The sequence below is a fragment of the Gossypium arboreum genome, chromosome 5 (assembly GCF_025698485.1).
Source record: "Gossypium arboreum isolate Shixiya-1 chromosome 5, ASM2569848v2, whole genome shotgun sequence".
NCBI classification, from domain to species: Eukaryota; Viridiplantae; Streptophyta; class Magnoliopsida; order Malvales; family Malvaceae; genus Gossypium; species Gossypium arboreum.
In genome coordinates, this window is record NC_069074.1 from 1,949,505 (window position 1) to 1,966,781 (window position 17,277).

General features: G+C 32.9%; 1 protein-coding gene across 1 annotated transcript; it reads left to right on the plus strand.

Moving 5' to 3' along the window:
* The first annotated feature begins 8,321 nt into the window (after positions 1-8,321).
* LOC128293108 (uncharacterized) lies at positions 8,322-16,057 on the plus strand. Its single transcript, XM_053028518.1, has 7 exons — positions 8,322-8,343; positions 8,426-8,894; positions 9,237-9,549; positions 10,416-10,683; positions 10,732-10,849; positions 11,354-11,507; positions 15,980-16,057. The coding sequence occupies exons 1-7, from the start codon at positions 8,322-8,324 to the stop codon at positions 16,055-16,057; spliced, it is 1,422 nt and encodes a 473-aa protein (XP_052884478.1).
* The last annotated feature ends 1,220 nt before the right edge of the window (positions 16,058-17,277 follow it).

Consider the following 17,277-nt stretch of genomic DNA (forward strand, 5'->3'; position numbering starts at 1 on the left):
ACCTCTATCTCGTAAAACCAAGTCGAAAATAATTTTATAAATATTTATGAAATGTTATTAATGTGGTATTAAAATTTCGTTAGGAAATTTTAATGTTTGGGTAGTCAATTAAATGAAAAGGACTAAATTGTAATAGGTGTAAAAGTTGCTAGAATGATTAAATAGCTTAAGAGTCTAATGAGAAAGGATTTAAAAGGAAATTAGACCCAAATTTATTTGGGCTGGTGGGCAAGGGTATGAAATCAGCAGAAAAATTAATAAACTAAGGGTAAAATTAGAATATTGCAAAATTAACTAAATAAAGCTAGGACTAAATAGGAAATATCTAGATTTCTCTTCATTTCTCTTCAATTCCAGCAGCTAAAAACGCCATAGGAGGGTTATATAAGCTGGTATTTCATAATTTTTGCACCAAGTGAGTTAATCCTTGCCTTTTTCTTGTAATTTTTGTGTTTCTAAGACTTTTACAACTAGGTCCTACTATTAAATTCATTAGTTTTTGATTTCATGGATGAAATTGAAAGTCACCATGGTTGAGTGCTGTAAGTTTATGATGAAATAGAATTAAATTAAAGCTTTAATTTGTTTATGAGATGATTTTATTAGGTAATTTCAATAGAAATTGATTTTTAGGACCTAATTGTGAAAATGCTTGGAATTAAAGTCTATTGCTGAAATTCTGATTCCTAAAGATTGTAAACTAGTTTAAGGTGATAGAAAAAAAATTTAATTGAGAAAAATCAGCTCAATTGAGAGGCTAATTGAGTAGGGACGAAATTATCATTTATTAAAAGCTTAGGGGAAAAATGGTAATAAACAGCTTGCACAAAAACAGTTTGGACAGCAGCAGTATACTAACTTTGAAAAATCACCATAAATTGTAGAAATCGAATTATAAGATGAAAAAAATATGGAATTAAATCTTATTGAGTCTAGTTTCTCATAGAAGAAATAGTGTAAGCAATGGATTTGTAAATTTTGAGATATAATGAATTTTGTGAAACAAGTTTAGAATGAAATCGGGTTCCCCTGTTCTGACTTTAAAAAATCATAAAATATTTAAGAAAAACAATTATGGGCTTAAATTTATATGTATAGAATCATTAGTGAGTCTATTTTTAAGAGAAATAAACGAGAACATTATTTGAATTCTGTATGAAGAGATAATTAATTTTTAGTGAAGAAGGGTCAGAACTGTCGACAGCAGAACAGGGGTGACTTTAAAGAATAAACTGTACTTATTGGCTAAACCAAAAATTCTGAAAATTTTATGATAAAAAGATATATGAGTCTAGTTTCAGGAAAAATTAACGGATCTTAATTTGGAGTTCCGTAGCTCAAGTTATAAATAATTTAGTGACTATGACTCAAGTAGACAGCTTTGAATGAACTATAAATAATAGTTGAATTAAAGAGAATGTTGCATATGAACATGAAATGTATTAAATTGATAATTAAATTTATTTATTTAGATCCGGAAGATTCAAATATGAAGCTAGATCGAGGAAAGGAAAAGTTCGGGATTAGTAGATTTTTATTGTTTACAAACAAGTATCGAGGTAAGTTCGTAACTTGAATTATATTCTTAAATGCTTGAAATGCATGTTTTTATATGAATATGATTTGAATGTTCATTATACGGAAATTTATGAAACATTGATATATTTGATAAAATGGGAAGAAATCCCGTTTGAATGAAAGGAAAATTCGATGGATCTCGAAAAGAAATTGACGGTAAAAGGATCTAGCCCGGACGGTGATCCTATCTGATATAGCCCTCCAGAAGAATACGTGTAAAATGGATTTAGCCGGACGGGTAATCCAATTAGGTTCAATTTAGCCTCGACCGGTAATTCGATCCAAGCTCATTAGAGTAATTGTCGTTGCGATTTAGCTCGACCGCAATCCCGACAATACTCTATGAGTTTATATTGCATGGGATTTAGCCTGGACTGGTAATCCCGCTACAAGGTTGAGGTTTGCGGGAGTGTGCTCTCTGAAATGGATATGTGCGCACATGAATATGAATTGACGGACCTGGAATTGTACAATAAATGTGTACCTCTGAAAATCCATCGAAATTCCGATAAATTCAACGGGATAAATATGGAAAAATAACAAGAAAATAGAAATCATGGTATTGACGAGCTCATCAATCATGGTATATATATTATTGATACATGGAAATTATTGTACTAACTTGAATGTTGAGTTTGTGCATGTTAGGGTAATAATGCATTGAATGGATATATGAATGTTTATTATATTGTATTGAAAATATTAGGTAAGTATAATTCTTGTTACATGAGCTTACTAAGCACAAAGTGCTTACCCCGTTTCCCTTTTCCCTGTTTTGTAGTGTTAAGAGCTCAGATGTCGGATTTGGTTGGAGACACATCACACTATCAACCTCAGGATTTCGGTATATAAAGAAACTTTATTTTGGAAATCAATGGCATGTATAAGCTAACAAAGTAAATGTTAACGTGAAATGAATGTAAAGTTAGCCATTAGTATGGTTAACAAACCTGGTTTTAGATATGTGATGACGTTATCTTATAAATATGCATGAATTTATCTTGAAAATATGTTGAATTGATTTGGTTGATGTGGATTGGTCTCGATTTAATATTGCAGGGAAGGTTAGATATTTATAAAGGGGCTATATTGAATATAAAAAAAAATTTAATTCGTAAACTCCGGTAATGCCTCATACCCTATTCCGACAATGAATACGGGTAGGGGTATTACAGTGATGGTCACCTAATATACATTATTTACAAACTAACATGATAATCAAAGACAAATGAATTAAAAGACATATATAATAAATTAAAAACGAAGCAAATCGAAATAGAGTGTAAAAACAATTTGAAAATGATAATAAATTAATTCAAAATAATAATGTGAGAAAAGAATCCGAAAATCAATAATATAAAAAATGAAAAAAAAATAATATATGACAAAATCTAAAATAAGTAATGTATATACATATATAAAAAGCAAAATAAATCACATGAAGAAAAATTCAAAATAAACAATAAGTACATTTAAAATAAATAATTTGTATAAGAGTTGAAAATAGATATTATGTAAAAATCAAAATAAATAAATAAAATAGAAATTTGTAAAAAATGAAAATAAAATGAATAAATAAATACAAAAGGGAAAAAACATAATATAATAATAATAATAATAATAATAATAATAATATAAATTGATTAGTTTGGTAATAGGACAGTAATAATAGTAATAATACAAGTAATAAAGTAGAAAATAATAATGGAATATTAATAAGCATGATAATATATTAATGATAAAAATAGAAATGATTTGTTAATAATGATAATAAAAGAAAATAAAATAACACTATATTAATAAAAATAATAATAGGTTAATAATAATAGTAATAAAAGGTGAAAATAATAATAAAATAATAAAAACACAATTACGTTACTACTAATAATAATAATAAAGAAAACAGTAATAGTATATAGAATAATAGTAAAAGTAGTAAAAATAATAATAATAATAATAATAATAATAATAATAATAATAATAACACTCTCCCCCTCCCTTCTAAAATATCGGTCTGGATTTGCTCCGGTCACTGGACCTGTACGCTCCGTCGTAGACGCCATCATACACGGCGGCCGGACCTAAAAAAAATATTTTTTGGCAATTTCAAAATGGGTAAGTGATAAACCGTAATTTATACATATTTTTACCCCATGTTTAACGCATTTTATGGATGATTTTCCATTAAAATTGGTGAATTTGATGCTCCTAATGCTTTAATTTCATGCTTTACACTTAGGAGAGCATAGGAGAGCAAAAGGAAAGAGAAACGGGCAAAAAAGGGAGAAAATGGGCCAAAGTACGAAATTAACACGGCCTGGACCTCCTCACACGGGCAGACCACATGGCCGTGTCAATTTGGCAGGCTCAAGCACAACCTGAAGTAATCACACACGGGCGTGTCCCTGCCGAGCCCAAGTTGAGTCCAATTCGGAAAAGGCTAATTTTGAGGGCTTTTAGGCATTCCAAAGCCTATAAATACACCCGAGAGAAGGAAGAAAATTGAGGAGAGAGTAGGGGGTAAAGAATTACTCCAAGGAAGCCGATTGATCCATCTCAGAAGCCAAATTCATCATCAAGATTGAAGATCACTCCTTAATTTCCCTTCAGAAGTTTTGGGTTTTCTTTATGTTTTGTATTCTTTATAATTCTGATATGTTTTCTTATTTAGTTATGAACTAAATCCCTTAAATTCCTAAGGGGAATAAAACCTAAGACGAATCTTATTATTATTTTCTGAATTGTATGATAAATATTTGACTTGTTCTTAATTATGTGTTCTTAATTCTTGTTTTGATATCCCAGGATACCGATTCAAGATAAGCTCTTATTCAAAGGAGGAATAGACCCTGTCTAAGAGTACATTTGTCATAATCAAACGGAGTTGATTGCGCGCCTAGATATAGGGTAACAGGATTTTGCCGGATTGGGGTGAAACCTAATAAGGAGATCCATAGGTGGAGTTAATGCAACCCTAGAGTGTTAATTAGAGAAAAGTCTCGGTTATTCAATCTAGGGATTAGACGTTATTAGTCTTGAATAGGGATAATAACATAACTTAGGGATCTCTACGGAACAAGTTAAATGAATAAATCGTCCGATTCGGAGCCAGAATAACAAGTACAGTCTAAGTGGATTTTTCCTTAGATATTGTCTTCATTCAATCGATTTTTCCAAAAGCAATTCCCCAATTCCATTCTCTGTGCGTTCTTTGTTTAGATAATTAGTTAGTTAAAACAAAAACCTCTTTATTTTTAGGCTAAATAATAAAAAGACAGTCATTACTAGTACTTTCAGTTCATTTGGGTTCGATAATCTGGTCTGACTAAAACTATACTACTGTTCGATAGGCACACTTGCCTACATCGCGATAATAGTTAGTTCAAGAACAAGAAATTATAAATATTTAAAACCTATCACGAAACTACGCGATCAGTAAGCTTCTTCCCCTTTATTTTTACTTTCGTATGTAAAAAAAAAAAAGGAAAATAAATTTGAAAGATAAAATAAAATAAACAAAGAACTTAAAACTAGAATAGACGAAAAAAATACCTCTTTCGCTTTGATTTTTGATTAATTGTAACGACCCAAAATCCGTGGGCACCAGAAAAGTGTGTTATCGGGCCTCCGTCTTAGTGAAATAAGTTCGAAAATAATTATAAAAAAAATATTTATGAGTCTAGTAGTGTGTTTAATTAGGTTTTAATTAAGTAAATTTAGCTTAATTTAGAGTAATTAGTAAAAAGGATTAAATTGAATAAAGGATGAAAGTTAAATTGCAGATTAAAAGAAAATGAAGAGGACCAAAATGGAAAATAGACCATTTAGTATAGTTGAGGCTGCAAACAAAGAAAAAATCTAAAGATTTCTCTAAATTATTATTGAATTATAAATTATAAATTATTATTAACTATTATTATTAAATAATATTATATATATATGTATATAAAACAAATGAAGAAAAAGAATAAAAGAAACAAAGAAGAATAAGAAACAGAGAGCATTCGAAAAACAGGGAAGAAAAGGAAAGAAAAGAAAAAGGAAAATTGAGATTTTGAAGCTTCAAACTTATTTGGTAAGCTAAATTTAGTCCTTTTCTCTTAATTTTGATGTTTTAAAAGCTTTAGAACAAAGTTTTGATGAAATTAAGTTGATATTTTGAAAGTTATTAGATTTCTAAATATTGTTCATGTTGAATAAAAAGATGAATTAGGGGTTAAATTGATAGGAATTCAAGTTAGAAATGAAATAAGGATTGAATTGCAAAGTAAACTATAAGTTTTGTGTTTTAGGGACTAAATTGAGGAAAATTCGGAATTAAGAAAATATGTTGAAAATTTAATAGTTAAATTTGAGTTTAAATGAAATTTGAATAGGAATAAGGTGTGAATTGGTGTTATAAATTTGGTTATTAACATTTTACATCAAAACAGTTTTGGGAAGTAGCAATGGTCTGACTTTGAAAATTCACTAAAAATTGTATAAATTGAACTAGAGGATAAAAAAAATATGTAATTAAAAATTATTGAGTCTAGTTTCTTATAGTATAAATAGTGTAAGCAATGAATTAATGAATCAAGAGATATTTGAAATTTTGTAAGACTGGTTCGGGGTGATTTCGAGATGCCCTATTTTAAATTTGGAAAATCATTAAAAATTGTAAAAAAATTATTATGGAGTGTAATTTATATATGTGAACTCCTTAATGAATCTAGTTTCAAAATAAATAAACAAGAACCTTGTTCGAGTTCTGTACAATGAGATAATTTATTTTTAGTAGAGAGAGGTCAGAACTGTCAAATGAAATAACAGGGGAGTATTTAACGAATAAACTGTACTAAATGACTAGACCAAAAATTCTGGAAATTTTATGGTTAGAAGATATATGAGTCTAGTTTTAAGGAAAATTTACGGATATTAATTTGGAGTTTCGTAGCTCAAGATATAAATAATTTAGTAATAATGACTCAAGTAGACAGCTTAATGGTGAAATTATATATATACATTAAAATGGTTAAATTTGCATGTTTAGGCCCATGAATTAAATTGAATCATGTTGTATTGATGATTATAAATTATTATTTTCAGTAGCCAACAAAGAACCTGAAGCATCAACATCGAAAGGAAAGGAGAAAGTCATCGAGGACTAAAACGGAGAATTACGGTGTGTATTACTATAATTTAAATTTTAATTATTATTGATTGCTGAATTTTTATTGTTATGTATGGTAAGTAAGACTTGAGGTAAGTATGTGAAATTGATATGAATATTGAGTGAAAATGAAAGTGATGCAAATTGAATCAAATTGAATTGAATAAGTGAATTATGGAATATGTAATTATTTGAAAAGTGTATTGATTGAAAAATGATTGGTGATTTGAATTGTGAATTGAAAGTGATATAGGATTGAGAAAGTGAATTGAATACCCTATTAACTAGTCGGGCTGAGTCGGATATAGTTGGCATGCCATAGGATTGGAAGTGTTCAGGGATACTTCGACCTCGAGTCGATGAGACACTGGGTGTCACTATATTTCTTCGGATAGATTCGATGAGGTACTAGGTACCAACTTTACTTCGGCTAGGCCGATGAGACACTGGGTGTCAATTATTACTTCGAACTATCCGATGAGGCACTGGGTGCCATATTGGTGTGTTTGGTTGGATCCGTGTATCCGCCAAAGTCCGAAGTTACGTTAATAGGGTGAAAAATTGAAATGTGAATTTGAGGCATTGAAATGAGAAGAATTACAATTGAAATTGGAATTGTGATAATAAGAGAAAAGTATGAAATGTATATTCATAAGTGATATAAATTTAAGTTTGAGAAAATACATTGATTTATGAATTAGTACATATGACATTAATTGTTAGGTATTTTAATATTTATGTTTTTACCGTTGTTGATATGACTCGATTTATAGTAATACCATCGAGTATATCCATACTCAAATGACGGTTGTTTCCATGCAAGTTAGTAGAAGTCAAGTGTCTCGGCTCAAGATCCAAAACAATCCCGACTCCAACACAAATTTGGTGATGTATATTTTTCTTTTGGATAAAAGTGGCATGTACATAGGTGTTGTTTAGTCACTTGAATATGTATATTACTTTGGGTAGTGAAGGATGATTTATAAAATTTAGATGGTTAAATGAAATAGTAAGGAAAGTACATGATATTTTGATACATGAACATTAAGTTGTTAAATGAATGAAGTTTTAATCAATTTTGAATGATGCTATGATAGTTATTAAGTTAAAATTTTGTTAATGATATAAATAATAGTTATATGAATGTGAAATATTGGTGTTGGTTGTTTTGGTTTGAATTTGCAGGAGGTTTAGGTAAAAATAAGCAGAAATGTTGCCGAAATTTTTATAAAAAAAAATTTTGGAATACTCGAACAAGTCCCGTTCTACTTTTAATACGTGTTTGAACTTCGAGAGTTCAAGATAGGGACTTAATTATTATATTATACCATAAAAGTTATATTAATTGTAAATTATTCGCAAGTTGTCTGATATGTCCGTAATGGCTCATAACCTCGTTCCAAGAACGGTTTGGGGTTAAGAGGTGTTACAATTGTTGGTATCGAGCTATCGGTTTAGCCGATTCTCGGGCTAAATTGGGCTCGGAAGTGAGTTTAGAAGTACATGCCAACGCCGAGTCGAAATTGAGTCGGATTTTGGATGCTAATGTATTTATTTGATTTTATTTTATAGATAAAATGTCGATGAAAGAATGGATAATGTTGAACAGAAATGTATCTTTGGAAGTCGAGAATTAGAAGAAATCAATCGCTACACCTAGTGTGAATCCGTTGAATAATCAATCTCCTAACGTAGGGAGAGAAATAAATACCTCACAAGTGTTAAGAGATATAGCTGATGCATTACAGCATATAGTGAGAGCTATACCTGCTACTACATCTATACCTACTGTCAGACAGGCCCCGATTAAAGAGGTACGAAAATATGGTGCCACGGAATTTCAGGGATTAAAAGGAGCTGATCCATCCGTTGCTGAAAATTGGATGGAAACAACAAAAAGAGTTTTGCAACAATTAGACTGCACCCCCCGAGAGAGTCTGATATGTGCAATATCACTGTTACAAGGAGAAGCGTATCTCTGGTGGGAATCTGTGGTTAGACATTTGCCGGATGATCAGGTAACTTGGGACTTGTTTCAAAAAGAATTTCAGAAGAAGTATATTGGGGAACTGTACATCGAAGAGAAAAAGCAAGAGTTTTTAGTGTTGAAACAGGGGAATATGTCAGTATTGGATTATGAGCGAGAGTTCTCTAGATTGAGCAGGTATGCTTTAGAATATGTTCCAACCGAGGCTGATAGTTGTCAACGATTTCTACGGGGACTACGAGATGAAATCAAGATTCAATTGGTAAGTCTCGAATTCATTGAACTTGTTGATCCGGTCGAGCGAGCAAAAATGATAGAACAAGTCTTGGGCCTGGATAAAAATCGAAATTGGTAAATCACCGGGAAACGTATGGAACTACTAGTTCTAATCCATTACCGAAGAGATTCAAAGAATCAAGAAGTGACTGGAAATCTAGTTTTAGTTCGAACGAGGTGGTAGAAGCAGTAAACAGATGACAAGAATTACTAGCGATGTGAGAGGTCCATCTCGAGGTGTAGAAATTCGCATCGTGAGCACTGCGGAAAGAAACACAGAGGAGAATGTTGGAAAGTAACTAGAGGTTGCTTGGATGTGGTTCTACTGCACCATTTTATCGTAGACCGTCCGAATACCGATAGTGATACACCAGATCGTCACAAAGATCGATATCTCATCGCTAGAGGCGAGGTCGTAGAGGTAATTCGGCTTCCAGAGGAGGTGCTGGTAGAAGGAGCAGTGATATTGCTACTCGCCAGTCTGAAGCCAGAGTACCAGCTAGAGCTTATGTGGTCAGAAAACGAGAAGAAGGCGATGCACATGATGTTGTTACAGGTATATTTCTATTGTATTCTGAGCCTATTTATGCTTTAATTGATCCGGGTTCGTCACACTCTTATATAAATTCAAAACTAGTCGAATCGGGGAAATTAGAATATGAAATGTCTAAAGTTTCTATAGAAGTGTCTAGCCCTTTGGGACAAACGGTGTTAGTAGATAGAGTATGTCGGAGGTGCCGTTAATAATACATGATAAAATGTTTCTTGTGGACTTGTTGATCATGCCTTTTGGTGATTTTGATATCATTTTGGGTATGGATGGCTATATGAACATGGGGTAGTTTTGGATTGCTATAAAAGAGGTTCAGATTCGACGTAAAATGAGGATAGAATTGAAGTGAATGGCATCTGTATCATGGTTCGACACGCATTATTTCAAATGATGAAGGCTAATAAATTACTACAATAGGTTGTCCAAAGATACTTGGCATATGTTATTAATTCGATTCGGTTGGGAGTCGGTGCAGTCAAATTAGGATCAGACGTGAGTTTCAGATGTATTCCCGTAAGAATTACCGGCTTACCACCGACGAGAGGTTGAATTTGCTATTGAGGTGTATCCGGTACAACACCAATTTCTATACCTCCGTATCGAATGTCGCCAATCGAGTTGAAAGAGTTGAAGGTGCGATTACAAGATTTACTAAATCGTGGATTTATTAGACCAAGCATTTCACCCAGGGAGCTCCGGTGTTGTTTGTTAAAAAGAAAGATGGTTCTATGCGGTTATGCATTGATTATCGACAGTTGAATAAAGTGACGATCAAGAACCGTATCCGTTGCCTCGTATAGATGATTTGTTTGATCGACAAGGGAGCTTCAGTATTTTCAAAAATTGATTTGAGATCCGGGTATTATCAGCTGAAGGTAAAGGAAAGTGATGTGTCTAAAACTGCTTTCCGTACTCGTTATGGCCATTATGAATTTTTGGTAATGCCATTTGGATTGACCAATGCCCCAGCTGCTTTCATGGATCTGATGAACCGCATTTTCCAGCCGTACTTAGATCAGTTTGTAGTGGTTTTCATTGATGATATATTGGTATATTCGAAGACAGAGACAGAACATGATCAGCATCTTCGAATAGTTCTACAAATTTTACGAGGAAAACAGCTATATGGAAAGCTCAGTAAATGCGAGTTCTGGTTATCAGAAGTGGTATTTCTGGGACATGTAGTATCTGCAGATGGAATCCGAGTTGATCCTAAAAAGATCGAAGCAATTATTCAGTGGAAGACGCCAAAGAATGTATCGGAGGTACGCAGTTTTCTTGGTTTAGCTGGGTATTACAGGAGGTTTGTAAATGGATTCTCGAAGATAGCACCACCAATGACTAAACTATTGCAGAAGAATGTTCCTTTTTTTTGGGATGATCAGTGTCAGAAAAGTTTTGAAACATTGAAGCGAATGTTAACCGAGGCACCAGTTTTGACATTGCCAGAATCGGGTAAAGATTTTGTAGTGTATAGTGATGCTTTTTTGAGTGGTTTGGGTTGTGTATTGATGCAGGATGGGAAGGTAATAGCCTATGCATCTCGTCAATTGAAACCACATGAAAGGAATTATCCCACTCATGATCTTGAGTTAGCAGCTGTGATTTTTGCATTGAAGATTTGGAGACATTATCTTTATGGTGAAAAATGCTACATCTATACTGATCATAAGAGTTTGAAGTATCTTCTTTCTCAGAAGGAATTAAATTTGAGACAAAGGCGTTGGATCGAGCTTCTGAAAGATTATGATTGTGTTATAGACTATCATCCAGGAAAAGCTAATGTTGTAGCTGATGCATTAAGCAGAAAAGCTGTAATTGAATTAAGAGCAATGTTTGCACGGCTTAGTATCAGTGAGGATGGGAGTCTTTTGGCCGAATTGAGAGTAAAACCGGTAATATTTGATCAGATTAGATCAGCTCAGTTGGAAGATGACAAATTATTGAAGAAAAGAGAGATGGTACAGAATGGCACAACAGAAAATTTTAGTATTGATGATTGTAGATGCTTGAGGTTTCGAAATCGGATTTGTATTCCAAATACTTCTGAGCTTAAAGAGTTGATTCTACGGGAAGCTCATGATAGTTCATTTGCTATGCACCCCGGAGGCACGAAAATGTATCGAGATTTAAGAGAATTATACTGGTGGCCAGGGATGAAAAGAGACATAGTAGAATTTGTAAGTAAATGTTTGACTTGCCAACGAGTAAAGGCAGAACATCAGGTTCCTACTGGATTGCTTCAGCCTATTAATATTCCTGAATGGAAATGGGATCGCATTACAATGGATTTTATTACGGGATTACCGTTGTCAGCAAGCAAAAAGAATGCTATTTGGGTGATAGTTGATAGACTTACCAAGTCAGCACATTTTATAGCAGTCAGGACTGATTGGTCGTTGCAGAAACTTGCAGACGTGTATGTTCGAGAAATTGTTAGACTCCATGGCATTCCGATATCAATAATTTCAGATCGAGATCCCCGGTTCACATCGAGTTTTTGGAGACAGTTACATGAGTCGTTGAGTACAGCTTTTCATCCCCAAACTGATGGACAGTCCGAACGGGTAATTCAGGTACTAGAAGATATGCTTCGAGCTTGTATTATCGATTTTGAAGCAGGTTGGGAGCGATATTTGCCACTAGCTGAGTTTGTCTATAATAATAGTTTCCAATCTAGTATTCAGATGGCTCCGTATGAAGCGTTATATGGTCGAAGATGTAGATCACCAGTATGTTAGACGGAGTTGAATGAAAGAAAAATAATTGGGCCGGAATTGATTCGTGAAACAGAAGAAACAGTCGAGAAGATTCAACAGAGATTAAAAGCAGCTTTTGACAGACAAAAATCTTATGCTGATCTGAAACGTCGGGACATTGAATATTCAGTTGAAGATAAAGTGTTTCTCAAAGTTTCTCCTTGGAAAAAAGTATTAAGATTTGGCCGAAAAGGAAAGTTAAGTCCTCGGTTTATCGGACCATATGAAGTTATAGAGAGAGTTGGACCAGTTGCTTACCGATTAGCTTTACCTCCGGAATTACAACAAATTCATGATGTTTTTCATGTTTCCATGTTACGAAGGTATCGATCAGATCCATCTCATATTATCTCTACTGAAAACATTGATATTAGACCAGATCTGTCATATGAAGAGGAACCAGTTCAAATACTAGCTCGAGAAGTGAAAGAATTAAGAAACAAACGAGTCCCTCTGGTAAAAGTACTGTGGAGAAGCCATAGTGTAGAAGAAGCAACGTAGGAGCCAGAGGAAACTATGAGATCGCAGTATCCTCACTTATTTTCAGGTAAAATTTCGAGGACGAAATTTTTTAAGGGGAGGAAATGTAACGACCCAAAACTGTGGGCACCGAGAAAAGTGTGTTATCGGCCTCCGTCTTAGTGAAATAAGTTCGAAAATAATTATTAAAAAATATTTATGAGTCTAGTAGTGTGTTTAATTAGGTTTTAATTAAGTAAATTTAGCTTAATTTAGAGTAATTAGTAAAAAGGATTAAATTGAATAAAGGATGAAAGTTAAATTGTAGATTAAAAGAAAATGAAGAGGACCAAAATGGAAAATAGACCATTTAGTATAGTTGAGGTGGCAAACAAAGAAAAAATCTAAAGATTTCTCTAGATTATTATTGAATTATAAATTATAAATTATTATTAACTATTATTATTAAATAATATTATATATATATGTATATAAAACAAATGAAGAAAAGAATAAAAAGAAACAAAGAAGAATAAGAAACAGAGAGCATTCGAAAACAGGGAAGAAAAGGGAAAGAAAAGAAAAAGGAAAATTGAGATTTTGAAGCTTCAAACTTATTTGGTAAGCTAAATTTAGTCCTTTTCTCTTAATTTTGATGTTTTAAAAGCTTTAGAACAAAGTTTTGATGAAATTAAGTTGATATTTTGAAAGTTATTAGATTTCTAAATATTGTTCATGTTGAATAAAAAGATGAATTAGGGGTTAACTTGATAGGAATTCAAGTTAGAAATGAAATAAGGATTGAATTGCAAAGTAAACTATAAGTTTTGTGTTTTAGGGACTAAATTGAGGAAAATTCGGAATTAAGAAAATATGTTGAAAATTTAATAGTTAAATTTGAGTTTAAATGAAATTTGAATAGGAATAAGGTGTGAATTGGTGTTATAAATTTGGTTATTAACATTTTACATCAAAACAGTTTTGGGAAGTAGCAATGGTAAATTGTATAAATTGAACTAGAGGATGAAAAAAAATATTTAATTAAAACTTATTGAGTCTAGTTTCTTATAGTATAAATAGTGTAAGCAATGAATTGATGAATCAAGAGATATTTGAAATTTTGTAAGACTGGTTCGGGGTGATTTCGAGATGCCCTGTTTTAAATTTGGAAAATCATTAAAAATTGTACAAAAATTATTATGGAGTGTAATTTATATATGTGAACTCCTTAATGAATCTAGTTTCAAAATAAATAAACAAGAACCTTGTTCGAGTTCTGTACAATGAGATAATTTATTTTTAGTAGAGAGAGGTCAGAACTGTCAAATGAAATAACAGGGGAGTATTTAACGAATAAACTGTACTAAATGACTAGACCAAAAATTCTGGAAATTTTATGGTTAGAAGATATATGAGTCTAGTTTTAAGGAAAATTTACGGATATTAATTTGGAGTTTCGTAGCTCAAGATATAAATAATTTATTAATAATGACTCAAGTAGACAGCTTAATGGTGAAATTATATATATACATTAAAAATGGTTAAATTTGCATGTTTAGGCCCATGAATTAAATTGAATCATGTTGTATTGATGATTATAAATTATTATTTTCAGTAGCCAACAAAGAACCTGAAGCATCAACATCGAAAGGAAAGGAGAAAGTCATAGAGGACTAAAACGGAGAATTACGGTGTGTATTACTATAATTTGAATTTTAATTATTATTGATTGCTGAATTTTTTATTGTTATGTATGGTAAGTAAGACTTGAGGTAAGTATGTGAAATTGATATGAATATTGAGTGAAAATGAAAGTGATGCAAATTGAATCAAATTGAATTGAATAAGTGAATTATGGAATATGTAATTATTTGAAAAGTGTATTGATTGAAAAATGATTGGTGATTTGAATTGTGAATTGAAAGTGGTATAGGATTGAGAAAGTGAATTGAATACCCTATTAACTAGTCGGGCTGAGTCGGATATAGTTGGCATGCCATAGGATTGGAAGTGTTCAGGGATACTTCGACCTCGAGTCGATGAGACACTGGGTGTCACTATATTTCTTCGGATAGATTCGATGAGGTACTGGGTACCAACTTTACTTCGGCTAGGCCGATGAGACACTGGGTGTCAATTATTACTTCGAACTATCCGATGAGGCACTGGGTGCCATATTGGTGTGTTTGGTTGGATCCGTATCCGCCAAAGTCCGAAAGCACGTTAATAGGGTGAAAAATTGAAATGTGAATTTGAGGCATTGAAATGAGAAGAATTACGAATTGAAATTGGAATTGTGATAATAAGAGAAAAGTATGAAATGTATATTCATAAGTGATATAAATTTAAGTTTGAGAAAATACATTGATTTATGAATTAGTACATATGACATTAATTGTTAGGTATTTTAATATTTATGTTTTTACTGTTGTTGATATGACTCGATTTATAGTAATACCACCGAGTATATCCATACTCAGCAGACGGTTGTTTCCGTGCATGAGTTAGTAGAAGTCAAGTGTCTCGCTCAAGATCCAAAACAATCCCGACTCCAACACAAATTTGGTGATGTATATTTTCTTTTGGATAAAAGTGGCATGTACATAGGTGTTGTTTAGTCACTTGAATATGTATATTACTTTGGGTAGTGAAGGATGATTTATAAAATTTAGATGGTTAAATGAAATAGTAAGGAAAGTACATGATATTTTGATACATGAACATTAAGTTGTTAAATGAATGAAGTTATTAATCAATTTTGAATGATGCTATGATAGTTATTAAGTTAAAATTTTGTTAATGATATAAATAATAGTTATATGAATGTGAAATATTGGTGTTGGTTGTTTTGGTTTGAATTTGCAGGAGGTTTAGGTAAAAATAAGCAGAAATGCTGCCGAAATTTTTATAAAAAAAAAAAATTTTGGAATACTCGAACAAGTCCCGTTCTACCTTTAATACGTGTTTGAACTTCAAGAGTTCAAGATAGGGACTTAATTATTATATTATACCATAAAAGTTATATTAATTGTAAATTATTCGCAAGTTGTCTGATATGTCCGGTAATGGCTCATAACCTCGTTCCGGTAACGGTTTGGGGTTAAGAGGTGTTACATTAATCTCCTTTTTTCTCCACAACCCAGCACCCCCTTTACAATAGTTTTGAATGCCTTTTACAGCCAAATTTTACAATTGATTCCTCTTTCTTTTTGCAGGCAAGTGGGGTGATGGAGTTAGTGGGGTGGTTTAGTGGGGTGTTGGAGTTAGTGGGGTGGTTTAATGGGGTGGTATAATGGGGTGGTATTTGGGTTGTAAAGGGGCTTTGTATATTGGATTGTTGTTTATTGGGCCCCGGGTTAAAATTGGGCCCTACAGCTGCCCCTCTTTACTCATTTTCGTGTAATGAGAATGGAACAAAGACTTTAAAAGGGCTAATTTTGTCTGGTCTTGCCGAGTCTTGACTTCTTGATGCTTCCTTTCTTCAGGTAACCTCACTTTAGCCCATTTCATCTTCAGGGGTATAAGAATTTTTGTTTCAATCTGCTTCACTACTGCTTAGGGAGATAAGATTTGTAACTTCCAGCCTATTTCCCTACTGCTTAGGGGGATAAGGCTCACCGTCTTCGATCTGTTCCAGTACTGTTTAGGGAGATAACATATATAATTTTCAACCTGTTTCCCTACTTCTTAGGGGGATAAGGCTCACCGTCTTCGATCTGCTCTACTACTGCTTAGGGAGATAAGATCTATAATTTTCAGCTTATTCCCTGCTACTTAGGGGGATAAGGCTCACCGTTTTCAATCTGCTCCATTACTGCTTAGGGAGATAAGATCTGTAATTTTTAGCCTGTTTCCCTACTGCTTAGGGGGATAAGGCTTACCGTCTTCAACCTACTCCACTACTACTTAGGGAGATAGGGTGGTCTGTCATCTTTAGCCTGTTTCTTTACTGCTTAGGGGGATAAGGCTCACCGTCTTCGATCTGATCCACTACTGCTTAGGGATAAGTTGGTGGCTTAAATTTGCTCTATTACCACTGCATAGAGATAAGATTCGCTGTCTTCAATCTACTCCACTATTGCTTACATAGATAAGACCTGTAATTTTCAAACCCTACTGCTTAGGGGGATAAGGCAAGTGAATTCACCGATGTTGCTATACTATACTCTAGGGACATGACCTGTAGAATCGGTTTCATGTATCTGTGCTTATGCCAAACAATTAGAATGCTATGATCGAAATGAATCAAATGCTCCTAACTAGATGTGATGCCTATGTCAAATAATTAGGATGCTATGATCGAAATGAATCCAATGCTCCAACTAGATGTGTTATGAATGATATATAAATGCAAAAAATGTAAATGATCATTTTTAAAAGGCTTAAGGTATCGTTGCTCGTTGTTCATCAGGGCCTTATCACTGACGTATTACACTACCATCTTATTTGGCTGGTATTCTTGACAAAAAACCCCAATAAACAATCTTATTCTGCTCAGCAAGCTTGCCCCACT